The following is a 15413-nucleotide window of genomic DNA, read 5'->3' on the forward strand; positions in this document are numbered from 1 at the left end:
AGTCAGCGTATAGATTAATGTTGTTATCTGAGGCTGCCTGGAACATTTCCCAGTCCGCGTGATCAAAACAATCTTGAAGCGAGGATCCCGATTGGTCAGACCAGCGGTGAATGGTTCTCGTCGCTGGTACATCCTGTTTGAGTTTCTGCCTATTGGACGGTAGGAGCAAGATGGAGTTGTGATCGGATTTGCCAAAGGGAGGGCAAGGGAGGGCCTTGTATGCGTCACCGAAGTTAGAGTAGCAGTGGTCAAGTGTATTGCCCGCGCGACTGCTGCAATCAATGTGCTGATAGAATTTAGGTAGCCTTGTTCTCAAATTTGTTTTGTTAAAATCCCCAGCTACAATAAATGCAGCCTCAGGATATGGTTTCCAGTTTACATAGAGTCCAGTGAAGTTCCTTGAGGGCTGTTGTGTTATCTACTTGAGGGGGTATATACACAGCTGTGACGATGTCTGACGAGAAATCTCTTGGGAGATAATATGGTTGGCATTTGATTGTAAGGAATTCTAGGTCGAGTGAACAGAAGGACTTGAGTTCCTGTATGTTGTTATGGTTACACCATGAGCCATTAATCATGAAGCATACACCCCCGCCCTTCTTCCCAGAGAGATTTTTATTTCTGTTGGTGCGACGCATGAAGAAACCCGGTGGCTATACCAACTCTGACAACATATCCCGAGAAAGCCATGTTTCCGTGAAACAGAGAATGTTACATTCTCTGATGTCTTTCTGGAAGGCAACCCTTTCCCTAATTTCATCCACCTTGTTGTCTAGAGACTGGACATTAGCGAATAGTATACTCGGAAGCGGTGGGGTGTGTTCACGCCTTCGAAGTCTGACCAGGTGGCCGCTTCGTCTGCCACTTCTGCGGCGACGTTGTTTTGGGTCAGCCTCTGGATTTAGATCCAATGTCCTGGTTGGTGGTCCGAACAAAGGATCCGCTTCAGGAAAGTTGTATTCCTGGTCGTAATATTGGTAAGTTGACATCTCTCTTATATCCAATAGTTCTTCCCAGCTGTCTTCCCAGCTGACTTAAGATTTTCTGGGCTAACAATGTAAGAAATAACACAATTTATTTATAATACTGCATAGTTTCCCAAGGACTCGAAGCGAGGTCGACCATATCTGTCGGCACCATCACCAATGAGACGGGTGATAGTTAGCTAGATAGCCAATGAGCTTGGCTTTTCATGAGTATGTGATCGCCCTTTGTATGACAAACGGCTATTATGCTGGAGCTCTGCGTAACACGGTTCATTCCCAATTTGGAGGAATAAATAAATAATTGTAAAAATAAATTAAATCGACAGGACGCTGGGACGTTTACGTTACACAGCGGTTCACTGCCTAATACAAACTTCTCAAAACTGAAAAAGAACAACATGGCTAAATCGAAGTCTTGGACGAAATTGCAGAAATTGACCGGGAGAGTGACACAGAACAAATACATTATGAGTTTCGATTCCAGCGCTCAAGAAAGATATATTTTATATAATTAAGTCAAACATGTTTTTGCTTTTCATGCTAATGCAGTTATTGGCTATGACATTTGTATTTATTTAACTAGGCAAGTCAGTTAAGAACAAATTCTTATTTACAATGACGGCCTACCAAAAGGCCTCTTGCGGGGACGGGGGCCTGGGATTAAAAAAAATATATATAAGACAAAACACACATCACAATAAGAGAGATAACACTACATAAAGAGAGACCTAAGACAACAACATAGCAAGGCAGGAACACATGACATCACAACATGGTAGCAGCACAAAACATGGTACAAACATTATTGGGCACAGTCAACAGCACAAAGGTCAAGAAGGTAGAGACAACAATACATCACACAAAGCAGCCACAACTGTCAGTAAGAATGTCCATGATTGCATCTTTGAATGAAGAGATTGAGATAAAACTGTCCAGTTTGAGTGATTGTTGCAGCTCGTTCCAGTCGCTAGCTGCAGCGAACTGAAGAGACAAGCGACCCAGAGATGTGTGTGCTTTGGGGACCTTTAACAGAATGTGACTGGCAGAACAGGTGTTGCATATGGAGGATAGGGGCTGCAGTAGATATCTCAGATAGGGGGGAGTGAGGCCAAAGAGGGTTTTATAAATAAGCATCAACCAGTGGATCTTGCGACGGGAATACAGAGATGACCAGTTTACAGAGGAGTAGAGTGCAGTGATGTGTCCTATAAGGTGCATGGGTAGCAAATCTGATGGCCGAATGGTAAAGAACATCTAGCCACTTGAGAGCACCCTTACCTGCCAATCTATAAATTATGTCTCCGTAATCTAGCATGGGTAGGATGGTCATCTGAATCAGGGTTAGTTTGGAAGCTGGGGTGAAAGAGGAGCGATTACGATAGAGGAAACCAAGTCTAGATTTAACTTTAGCCTGAAGCTTTGATATGTGCTGAGAGAAGGACAGTGTACCGTCTAGCCATACTCCCAAGTACTTGTACGAGGTGACTACCTCAAGCTCTAAACCCTCAGAGGTAGTAATCACACCTGTGGGAAGAGGGGCATTCTTCTTACCAAACCACATGACCTTTGTTTTGGAGGTATTCAGAACAAGGTTAAGGGTAGAGAAAGCTTGTTGGACAATAAGAAAGCTTTGTTGTAGAGCATTTAACACAAAATCTGGGGAGGGGCCAGCTGAGTATAAGACTATCATCTGCATATAAAATGGATGAGAGAGCTTCCTACTGCCTGAGCTATGTTGTTGATGTAAATTGAGAAGAGCGTGGGGCCTAGGATTGAGCCTTGGGGTACTCCCTTGGTGACAGGCAGTGGCTGAGACAGCAGATTGTCTGACTTTATACACTGCACTCATAGGGGTAGTTAGCAAACCAGGCTAAAGACCCCTCAGACACCAATACTCCTTAGCCGGCCCACAAGAATGTCTACCGTATCAAAAGCTTTGGCCAAGTCAATAAAAATAGCAGCACAATATTGCTTAGAATCAAGGGCAATGGTGACATCACATGATGTGGCTTTTGAGTGTCTTATTGCCTATTGGTCCACATATTATAGTGATTGTGTTCCTCATACTCTATATACTATAAAATGTTTATAGATAGTACCTGTCGAAAGTCTGGACACACCAACTCATTCAAGGGTTTTTCATTATTTGTACTATTTTCTACATTGTAGAATAATAGTGAAGACATCAAATCTTTAAAATAACATATGGAATCATGTAGTAACCAACCCAAAAAAAAAAGTGTTAAATCAAAATATATTCTTCAAAGTTGCTACCCTTTGCCTTGATGACAGCTTTGCACACTCTTGGCATTCCCTCAACCAGCTTCATGAAGTAGTCACCTAGAATGCATTTCAATTAATAGGCGTGCCCTGTTAAAAGTTAACTTGTGGAATTTCTTTCCTTCTTAATGCGTTTGAGCCAATCAGTTGTGTTGTGACAAGGTAGGGGTGGTAAAAGACCAAGTACATATCATGTCAAGAAAAGCTCAAAAAAAGCAAAGAGAAACGACAGTCCATCATTACTTTAAGACATGAAGGTCAGTCAATACGGAACATTTCAAGAACTTTGATCGTTTCTTCAAGTGTAGTCACAAAAGCCATCAAGTGCTATGATGAAACTGTCTCATGAGGACCGGCACAGGAAAGGAAGACCCAGAGTTACCTCTGCTGCAGAGGATAAGTACATTAGATTTACCAGCCTCAGAAATTGCAGCCCAAATAAATCTTTCACAGAGGTCAAGTAACAGACATCTCAACATCAACTGTTCAAAGGAGACTGTGTGAATCAGGCCTTCGTGGTTAAATTGCTCCAAAGAAGCCACTACTAAAGGACACCAATAATAAGAAGAGACTTGCTTGGGCCAAGAAAAACGAGCAATGGACATTAGACCGGTGTAAATCTGTCCTTTGGTCTGATGAGTCCAAATTTGAGATTTTTGGTTCCAACAGTGTCTTTGTGAGACGCAGAGTAGGTGAACGGATGATCTCCGCATGTGTGGTTCCCACCGTGAAGCATGGAGGAGGAGCGATGGTGTGGGGGTGCTTTGCTGGTGACACTATCATGTGATTTATTTTGAATTCAAGGCACACTTAACTTCTCTAGGATAGGGGGCAGCATTTTCACATTTGGATGAAAAGCATACCCAAATTCAACTGCCAGCTACTCATCCCCAGAAGACAAGATATGCATATTGTTAGTAGATTTGGATAGAAAACACTCTGAAGTTTCTAAAACTGTTTGAATCATGTCTCAGTAAAACAGAACTTATTTAGCAGGCGAAACCCCAAGGACAAACCATTCAGATTTCTTTTTTTTTGCGGTCACTCTCTTTCAATGGATTTTCATTGGGAATACAGATTTCTAATTGACGACCTTGCAGTTCCTACCGCTTCCACTGGATGTCAACAGTCTATAGAAATTAGTTGAGGGTTTTTCTTTTGTGTAATGAAGAAGTACGGCCATTTTGAATCCGGGTCACTTGTTGTGTACTGTTAGATAGAGGCGCGTCACCAGAAAGCATGCTACAGATTGTTTTAATCCTGTATTGAACACAGATCATCCCGTCTTCAATTTTATAGATTATTTACGTTAAAAAATACCTAAAGCTGTATTACAAAAGTAGTTTGAAATATTTTGGCAAAGTTTACAGGTAACTTGAGATATTTTGTAGTCATGTTTCACGAGTTGGAACCGGTGTTTTTCTGGATCAAGCGCGCTAAATAAATGGATATTTTGGATATATATCGACGGAATTAATCGAACAAAAGGACCATTTGTGATGTTTATGGGACATATTGGAGTGCCAACAGAAGAAGCTCGTCAAAGGTAAGGCATGAATTATATTTTTATTTCTGCGTTTTGTGTCGCGCCTGCAGGGTTGAAATATGCTTATCTCTCTTTGTTTACAATGGTGCTAACTCAGATAATAGCATCGTTTGCTTTCGCCGAAAAGCCTATTTGAATTCTGACATGTTGGCTGGATTCACAACCAGTGTAGCTTTAATTTGGTATCTTTCATGTGTGATTTAATTGAAGTTAGATTTTTATAGTAATTTATTTGAATATGGCGCTCTGCATTTTCTCTGGCTTTTGGCCAAGTGAGACAGTAGTGTCCCGCCTAAACTCAGATTTTTGGATATAAATATGAACTTTACCGAACAAAACATACATGTATTGTGTAACATGAAGTCCTATGAGTGTCATCTGATGAAGATCAAAGGTTAGTGATTCATTTTATCTCTATTTCTGCTTTTTGTTACTCCTCTCTTTGGCTGGAAAAATGGCTGTGTTTTTCTGTGGCTATGTACTGACCTAACATAATCGTTTGATGTGCTTTCGCAGTAAATCCTTTTTGAAATCAGACATGTTGGCTGGATTCACAACAAGTGTAGCTTTAATTTGGTGTCTTTCATGTGTGATTTCATGAAAGTTGGATTTTTATAGTAATTTATTTGAATTTGGCGCTCTGCATTTTTACTGGCTTTTGGCCAAGTGGGACGTTAGCGTCCCACATATCCCAGAGAAGTTAACAAGCATGGCTACCACAGCGATATGCTATCCCATCTGGTTTGCACTTTTCAACAGGACAATGACCCAACACACCTCCAGGCTGTGTAAGGGCCATTTGACCAAGAAGGAGGGTGATGGAGTGCTGCATCAGATGACCTGGCCTCCACAATCACCTGACCTCAACCCAATTGAGATGGTTTGGGATGAGTTGGACTGCAAAGTGAAGGAAGAGCAGCCAACAAGTGCTCAGCATATGTGGGAACTCCTTCAAGACTTTTAGAAAACCATTCCAGGTGAAGCTGGTTGAGAGAATGTCAAGAGTGTGCAAAGCTGTCATCCAGGCAAAGGGTGGCTACTTTGAAGAATCTGCTTTAGCACACTCTGCCAACCCGGATGTCTTAGCCGTGTCTGAATCCTGGCTTAGGAAAACCATCAAAAACCCTGAAATTTCCATCCCTAACTAAAACATTTTCCGCCAAGATAGAACTGCCAAAGGGGGCGGTGTTGCAATCTTCTGCAGAGATAGCCTGCAGAGTTCTATCTTACTATCCAGGTCTGTACCAAAACAATATGAGCTTCTACTCCTAAAAATTCCCCTTTCCAGAAACAAGTCTCTCACAGTTGCCGCTTGCTATAGACCACCCTCTGCCCCCAGTTGTGCCCTGGACACCATATGTGAATTGATTGCCCCCCATCTATCTTCAGAGCTCGTGCTGCTAGGTGACCTAAACTGGGACATGCTTAACACCCCGGCCATCCTACTATCTAAGCTTGATGCCCTCAATCTCACACAAATGATCAATGAACCTACCAGGTACAACCCCAAATCCGTAAACACGGGCACCCTCAGATATCATCCTAACTAACTCGCCCTCCAAATACACCTCTGCTGTTTTTCACCAAAATCTCAGTGATCACTGCCTCATTGCCTGCATCCGTAATGGGACCACCCCTCATCACTGTCAAACGCTCCCTAAAACACTTCAGCGAACAGGCCTTTCTAATCGACCTGGCTGGGGTATCCTGGAATGACACTGACCTCATCCTGTCAATAGAGGATGCCTGGTTATTCTTTAAAAGTGCCTTCCTCACCATCTTAAATAAGCATGCTCCGTTCAAAAAAAAGTTGAACCAGGAATAGATATAGCCCTTGGTTCACTCCAGACCTGTCTGCCCTTGACCAGCACAAAAACATCCTGTGGCGTTCTACATTAGCATCGAAATAGCCCCCGTGATATGCAACTTTTCAGGGAAGTTAGGAACCATCATACACAGGCAGTTAGGAAAGCTAAGGCTAGCTTTTTCAAACAGAAATTTGCATCCTGTAGTACAAACTCAAAAAAGTTCTGGGACACTAAAGTCCATGGAGAATAAGAGCACCTCCTCCCAGCTGCCCACTGCACTGAGGCTAGAAAACACTGTCACTACCGATAAATCCACAATAATTGAGAATTTCAATAAGCATTTTTCTACGGCTGGCCATGCTTTCCACCTGGCTACCCCTACCCCGGTCAACAGCCCTGCTCCCCATAGCAACTCGCCCAAATCTCCCCCACTTCTCCTTCACCCAAATCCAGATAGCTGATGTTCTGAAAGAGCTGCAAAATCTGGACCCCTACAAATCAGCTGGGCTAGACAATCTGGACCCTCTCTTTCTAAAATGATCTGCCGAAATTGTTGCAACCTCTATTACTAGCCTGTTCAACCTCTCTTTCGTATCATCTGAGATTCCCATAGATTGGAAAGCTACCGCGGTCATCCCCCTCTTCAAAGGGGGTGACACTAGACCCAAACTGCTACAGACCTATATCTATCCTACCCTGCCTTTCTACAGTCATCGAAAGCCAAGTTAACAAACAGATTACCGACCATTTCGAATCTCACCGTACCTTCTCCGCTGTTACGGATACAGGTATCCTGTGTGTGTGTATTCTGTGTGTGTATTTCTTTTCTCTCCTTCTCCCCTCACAGGTGGCAATCATCATTCCCCAATCAGTCATCAATCAGAAGACACACCTCCTCCGGTTTCCATTACCCAATCACATCCCCTTTCCCTTGGTTTAAAAACCCAGCCAGTTGTTTTCTCTAGAGCTCAATCTCTCTGTCATGCAATCTCGCTCTAGATCTCTTGTGTTTTGCAACTACATGTCACTTTGTCTGTTACCCTGTGAGTATTGTTTTTGTTATGGTGTTTGACTGTTTGTTTGATGGTGGGAAAAGGGAGTACCAAGACAAGTCGCCCATGGGCATACACTACCCGTAGGAATACTTTGTCTAAGAACACTAGTTAGAACTGGGCGGACCACCCACTGTATTTTTGGTTAGTTATCTGTTGTTGAAGTAGGCTAGTCTAACTTAGGGGTATTTTTGGGATATTTGTTTCTTTCCTTGGGTCCAGTTCAGCCCCTTTTCCTGCCCCCCCTTTACCATGTGTTTACCAAATAAACCATGAGTGTTTGATGGTAATTTAGTTGTCTGTGGTTTTTTGTTCTCACTGTTACGTTTTCACTAATTTGCATGAGTAATGTTACGGGTCTCGTTACCATCCCCCCTAGACTGCCGGGCCAAAGGGATTCGTAACATCTTCTATGCAATCTGGTTTCAGAGCTGGTCATGGGTGCACCTCAGCCACGCTCAAGGTCCTAAACGATATCATAACCGCCATCGATAAGAGACATTACTGTGCAGCTGTATTCATTGACCTGGCTAAGGCTTTGACTCTGTCAAGCACAACATTGTTATTGGCAGACTCAACAGCCTTGGTTTCTCAAATGATTGCCTCGCTTGGTTCACCAACTACTTCTCCGGTAGAGTTCAGTGTGTCAAATCGGAGGGCCTGTTGTACGGACCTCTGGGGGTGCCACAGGGTTAAATTCTCGGGCCGACGCTCTTCTCTGTATATCAATGATGTCGCTCTCGCTGCTGGTGATTCTTTGATCCACCTCTACGCAGACACCATTCTGTATACCTCTGGCCCTTCGTTGGACACTTAACTAACCTCCAGATGAGCTTCAATGCCATAACTCTCCTTCCGTGGCCTCCAACTGCTCTTAAATGCAAAAAAAACGAAATGCATGCTCTTCAACCGATCGCTGCCCGCCCAGCATCATTACTCTGGACGGTTCTGACTTAGAATGTGGACAACTACAAATACCTAGGTGTCTGGTTATACTGTAAACTCTCACATTAAACATCTCCAATCCAAAATTAAATCTAGAAATGGCTTCCTATTTCGCATCCTTCACTCATGCTGCCAAACATACGCTCGTAAAACTGACCATCCTACCGATCCTCGACTTTGGCGATGTCATTTACAAAATAGCCTCCAACACTCTACTCAACAAATTGGATGCAGTCTATCACAGTGCCATTTGTTTTGTCACCAAAGCCCCATATACTACCCACCAATGTGACCTGTATGCTCGTTGGCTGGCCCTCGCTTCATACTCGTCGCCAAACCCACTGGCTCCAGGTCATCTACAAGACTCTGCTAGGTAAAGCCCCGCCTTATCTCCGCTCACTGGTCACCATAGCAGCACCCACCTGTAGCACGCGCTCCAGCAGGTATATCTCACTGGTCACCCCAAAGCCAATTCTTCCTTTGGTCACCTCTTCTTCCAGTTCTCTGCTGCCAATGACTGGAACGAACTGCAAAAGCTCTGAAGGTGGAGACTCTTACCTCCCTCACTAGCTTTAAGCACCAGCTATCAGAGCAGCTCACAGATCGCTAGACCTGTACATAGCTCATCTGTAAATAGCCCATCCAATCTACCTCATCCCCATACTGTATTTATTTAGCTCCTTTGCACCCCAGTATCTCAACTTGCACATTCATCTTCTGCACATCCTATCATTCCAGTGTTTAATTGCTATAACTTTGCCACCATGGCCTATTTATTGCCTTACCTCTCTTATCCTACCTCATTTGCACATGCTGAATATAGATTTTTCTACTGTATTATTGTATGTTTATTTTGTGTCGAATTGCTTTATCTTGGCCAGGTTGCAGTTGCAAATGAGAACTTGTTCTCAACTAGCCTACCTAGTTAAATAAAGGTGAAATAAAAAATATATAAAATATTTGATTTGTATAAAAAAAAATTGGTTACTATATGATTCCAAATATGTTATTTCATAGTGTTGATGTCTTTATTATTCTAGAATGTAGCTGTGTCCAAACTTTTGACTGGTATGTGATGTATTGATGCAGGGCTCACTCCAAGCTAAAATAAAGTAATAGTGAACTTGAGTTCTGAATTTTTTTTAAATCCTCAAAACTGGGAGTCAGATGACCTTTGGAGCAAACTCCAAAGAGACAACATTCAAGTCCTCCATCCCCCACTCATTCAAACGTAGGAACTGGTTCCTCCAGTCTGACCCCTCTGCCATCTCTGGCTCCACAACCACACCCACACGGCCATCTAGCGGTGTGAAGGTTAGTACCTTTTATGGGTGTGTAAACTTACACAAATGCTATGGTAATAAAAAAATGTATGTTCTCTATAGTTACGTACTTGAAAATTGACCAAGTCGGCCACTTGGGTACATTTGGGCAAACTCGTGAGCGACACCTGGGAGACGTCATACTAAATATTATGTAGCTCTCTCATTCTTGAATGTATCAGTCTGAAACTTTGCACACACTGTTGCCCTGTTGTGGACAACATCTCAATGTATGGCCTTTCTTTTGCATTTCAAAAGTGATGCAACAAAAATAAACGCATGTTTAAAAAAATATTTTACCAGATCTAATGTGTGTTTCTCCTACATTAATTTCACATCTCCACAAACTTCAAGATGTTTCCTTTCAAATCGTATCAAGAATATGCATATCCTTGCATAAGGTCCTGAGCTACATGCAGTTAGAGTTGGGTGTGTCTTTAGGCGGAAATTGAAATGAGTCCAATCCTTAAGAGGTTTTTAACTCTGCATTTCACGGTAAAGTCTACACTTTGTATTCAACCCATGTGACAAATACAATTTGATGGATTTTATTTGAATTTGAGCTGGGAGTCAAGATGGGCACCTGGCTATGAACTCAGAGTTCATCAGTCACCAACTTTACCAGACGATTAGCATCCTCCTATAGGTTACATATTGATTAATTAACGTTATTCAGAAACAAAGACTTGCCGCGGGACAGGAGTCTGGGAGAACAACCTCTCACAAAAGACTTCACTCAACACATAGCCAGGAGGCAGGAAACGCAGCGAAGAGAAGGACAGGAAAGATAAAGTAAGTCTTCCCCCTCATCCCCGGTTTGTGTCGCTCTTTGTTCAAACCGTGCCAGGCTGCAGCCTTTCTCAGCAGAGAGACTACTTAAGGGCCATGAAGAATAATTATTGTAGGAAGTGTCGCCCCCACGCCAGAGGAAGCAGCCCCCCCTGGCCTCTGGACACCAATGCTGACAAGGCCACTGTCCTGCCTGCCTCTCTGGGCCAACTTCCTGTGACAGGATGCAAGTCGAGAACATAGGCTACACACACCAAACCACTTGTATGCTTAGCCTATTGGGCCCTGAGTTGTGTCAGTGCCCATTGGTCAGAAATCCTGGACCCAACTACAGCCTAAATGTGATTGATGGCAGGTGTTATTCCTCACCATGTGACCTGAGCAGGATGTATAAAATATTTCATAGATGGTGTGTCCCGTCATTTACAAGTTATGCTTCTTCAATGTCCTATTTTCATAAACAACCCAAGGCACACACCAAGTGGGCTACAATGCATTTAAAGAGAAGAAAAAAAATACAGTTCTCATGAGACTGTCACTGAATGAAGGCTATCAAGTCTTTTAAAATGTGTATTATCCAAGCCCACACTGAAATTGACTACAGCCAGTGACAATCTATTCCCAGTGCTTCATTCATAAAATGTAATGGACAATAAGCCTAATTCAGATTGATTTATGTTCCCTATTTAATAACCATTGATATGGTCTTGATTAACACAGACAAACCATTCCAATAGCTACTGTAAAACATGGACTCACAAAACCAATTACTGGAGTTGAAAGGCTGCGCAACACTGGATGATTAGAGGTAAAGCAATACATCTACATGATACGTCAGCCTCTCGCACATGTGGACAGACAGACACACACCATTAAAATAATATCACTCATCCCAGAGCAATCATAATGACATAGTAGTGGCCTACATAGAGTAAACCACCAGACCAATCATACTAAAACACTTAAGGGTTTAATCACATGGGCCATCCATCTCTCCCTGGTGTTTTCATCCTGGTGGGACATTGATAAATGGAACACTGAACTTGCCTAAAGGCCAATGGCGGTGCTATCAGTCTTCGTCAGTCAGTCAGACACACACACACACACACACTTTTGAGAGTCAGAATTCTAGGAAGCCATCTAAATACCTGTATCTTCGATGGCACTGACTGAAGGAAGTAGGAAAGCAACATGCTCCAGGAGAGAGAAACTCTGAAGAAAGATCCAGGCTTGGGTACAGCATGGTACAAATCAGTAAGAGTTTAAGATTAATGTCTTGCATGAATATCAAAAACACACCCCTGAGCACTCGCCCCCCTGCAGCTCCCCAACTGGCGTGTGCTCAGTGCCTGATAATAACACAGCCTACCGGCTAGACAGAATAATCCTATTGGTGGCAGGCAACACTACAGAGGAAAAGAGGGCTCCCAACAATAGAGACAACACACAGGCTCAGGCAAGGTAACCCCACCAAAAAGGGATGCGGCTGGGCCCACAATCTACCATGCTGGGGAGCCATCCGGACCTGGGGGCACAGAGGAATAGAGGGCGTAACAGACAAGCCCCTGACTACAATCCCTTTGTTGAGAGAGCCTTCAGTAAACACATGTTCGTACACACACACACACTCTAGTTGTAGTGCAGCATTCATGCCTTGATCCCTTTTAGGGAGCAGACAGACACCTTGAATTCCTTGCTCAGTTTCTGGCACCACATTCCATAGTTGCATAAGCCCAAAATGTTATGTTGTTTTCTGTAAAGCTAAACATCACAGAATGCACAGTGATATGGGTGTACTGTGGACCACCACTGATATGCATGATGAGTGGCCTCATATTGGTGTGAACCAAGCAGTTTGGCTGAAATAATTTATTGCAATGTCTTATCCTTGCCCCATTGGGAACTATGAGTTTGAGCATGTCAACTTTCCTATTTAGAAAAAATATGATGTTTGAGGGACGTCAAACACGTGCATTTCCCTTTAAAATTTGTTTCTTCTTTCTAACCCTAGATGGCTCTCGCCATGTGCACATATTTGTTCATTTGGGTCATTTAAATTTCCGTCCTCGACTTGAACATTACACTCCGTTTTGGTAAATTTCTCACTGATGAGACGAACATTGTCCAACAGCAAAATAATCTCACTAGAATTCAGGCTACTTCCTGTACTGGCAAAGAGTAGACAGCAAAACTCATTATTTCGCCTATTGTTTATTGCCCCCCCCAAACCCCCGAAAGACAACCTTCTCTGAAAAAGGTTAATCAGGATAACCTGACATCGTCGCGCCATGAATCCTGGCACGATAAAACATAACTACAGCTGGTGAAGGTTCAGGGTGGCTAGCTGGCAGGCAAGCCAACTCGACAAGCACTAGTTACTGACAACAGAGCAACTAACAGTAGTTATGCTTGATTGAAAGTTTCTGACAAAGCTTCATCTACAGCTAATAAAGTACAATTGGCGGACAAACCAACTGTCCAACTCCTAACCAAAGACTATGAAATAGCTAGCAATCTCATTACTCCGATGTCAACTACCGAATCGTCGTTAGTAGGCATACAAGAAACTGGCTAGGGTAAACGTTAAGGGAATGAGTAACCGAGTTGGACCTCCACCGAGATCAGTTCGCTCACACTGGGTGCTCGCGCTGCGCTGTCTTGATTGAACCACAGACTGACATCGCAATACGACTTGACGCACTTATGTCCTTTTCGTACATGTCATTAAGGAATATGTCGGCTCCTTACCTGCCATGAAACCAGTCCTTACAAATGTCGCATTCAATCATAAACCGGCTAACATCATAAGACTGCTGGCAGACACAGTACAGCGCTGCTGCCGCCATCTTCATAGTGTCCCCAAACAACGCAGGCAGAAAGTTGGGCGGGGACTCTGTCCAACACACACGGAAAAAGCCGAATGCGAAACGATAAATTACGGAAACGTTTCAGGAGACAAAAAAAACATGACCACTCAGTCTAGAACGTCATATGTTTATGACAATCAATCATCTCCCACTATTAAAACCAAATTACGAATGCAAAACCATAATGTAGGATGTATACACGTGCATGCACTTTATATGTTGTCCTAAACTTTAAGAAATTATTTTGTTTGCTTCATAGTGTAACATGCCAGAGCTATTGGACCCAGGTGCGACAAATTGTAAATTAAAGGTAGACTCAGCGATATGACATAGATGCAGGAAGTAAACAGCATAATGGGTCAATTTCGGTAACAACTAAGAGCATTTAAACGCGAGGCTCAACTGTTTTGGTCCCCTGGCTACCATCCTTTAACAGGGTGAAGCGAACCCATACAAATGTACAGATACTGTGTGTGACTGTGTGAGGGCGAAGTCTTGTATCTCGCTCATCTGAATGGGCGCGTTCCTATGCCCAGGCGTTTCTGACTCCTGCCAGATCTTACAAAGCCTGGATAGGTATTTAACGTATCAGCAAACCACATAATATGCTATAGCAACCTGTCAGTCGATTACACAGTTTATGATGTGGCACGCAACCATTGGTTGATGCACGCAACGTCTGAGCAGGGTAACACAACCAATATCTGTGGTGCTGCTTGTTGCTTGCAGCAACATCATTTCGCTGAGTATACCTTTAATGACATGGTAGACCTATTCAGATCTATTCAGTCTGGAGATCACCTCAGCAACAGGATGGTATGTGGGCCATGACAAGATTCACTATATATACAAAAGTATGTGTGTAACGGATGTGAAATGGCTAGCTAGTTAGCGGGTACGCGCTAATAGCGTTTCAATCAGTTACGTCACTTGCTCTGAAACCTAGAAGTAGTGTTTCCCCTTGCTCTGCAAGGGCCGCGGCTTTTGTGGAGCGATGGGTAACAATGCTTCGTGGGTGACTGTTGTTGATGTGTGCAGAGGGTCCCTTGTTCGCGCCCGTGTTGGGGCGAGGGGACGCCATAAAGTTATACTGTTACATTGATGCTGTTGACCCGGATCACTGGTTGCTGCGGAAAAGGAGGAGGTTGAAAGGGGGGTGAGTGTAACGGATGTGAAATGGCTAGCTAGTTAGCGGGTACGCGCTAATAGCGTTTCAATCAGTTACGTCACTTGCTCTGAAACCTAGAAGTAGTGTTTCCCCTTGCTCTGCAAGGGCCGCGGCTTTTGTGGAGCGATGGGTAACGACGCTTCGTGGGTGACTGTTGTTGATGTGTGCAGAGGGTCCCTGGTTCGCGCCCGTGTTGGGGCGAGGGGACGCCATAAAGTTATACTGTTACATGTGGACACCTATTCAAATTAGTGGATTCGGCTATTTCAGCCACACCCATTGCTGACAGGTGTATAAAATCGAGCACACAGCCATGTACTCTCCATAGACAAACATTAGCAGTAGAATGGCCTTACTGAAGAGCTCAGTGACTTTCAACTTGGCACCGTCATAGGATGCCACCTTTCCAACAAGTCAGTTCGTCAAATTTCTGCCCTACTAGAGCTGCCCCAGTCAACTGTAAGTGCTGTTATTGTGAAGTGGAAACGTCTAGGAGCAACAATGGCTTAGCCACGAAATCGTTGGCCACACAAGCTCACAGAATGGAACCACCGAGTGCTGAAGCGCGTAGCACGTAAAACATTTTTTGTCTGCCCTCGGTTGCAACACTCACTATCAAGTTCCAAACTGCCTCTGGAAGCAGTGTCAGC

General features: G+C 43.5%; 1 protein-coding gene across 1 annotated transcript in view; it reads right to left on the reverse strand.

Moving 5' to 3' along the window:
* LOC120042006 (lysine-specific demethylase 7B-like) overlaps window positions 1-13583 on the reverse strand; it is a 50707-nt gene extending 37124 nt beyond the window's left edge. Inside the window, exon 1 of the mRNA XM_038986881.1 lies at window positions 13477-13583. Coding sequence (XP_038842809.1) covers window positions 13477-13580 — 104 coding nt within the window. The 5' untranslated portion in view covers window positions 13581-13583. The remainder of the gene's footprint in view (window positions 1-13476) is intronic.
* Between the last annotated feature and the right edge of the window lie 1830 nt (window positions 13584-15413).

The sequence above is a fragment of the Salvelinus namaycush genome, unplaced genomic scaffold (assembly GCF_016432855.1).
Source record: "Salvelinus namaycush isolate Seneca unplaced genomic scaffold, SaNama_1.0 Scaffold6, whole genome shotgun sequence".
Lineage (NCBI taxonomy): Eukaryota > Metazoa > Chordata > Actinopteri > Salmoniformes > Salmonidae > Salvelinus > Salvelinus namaycush.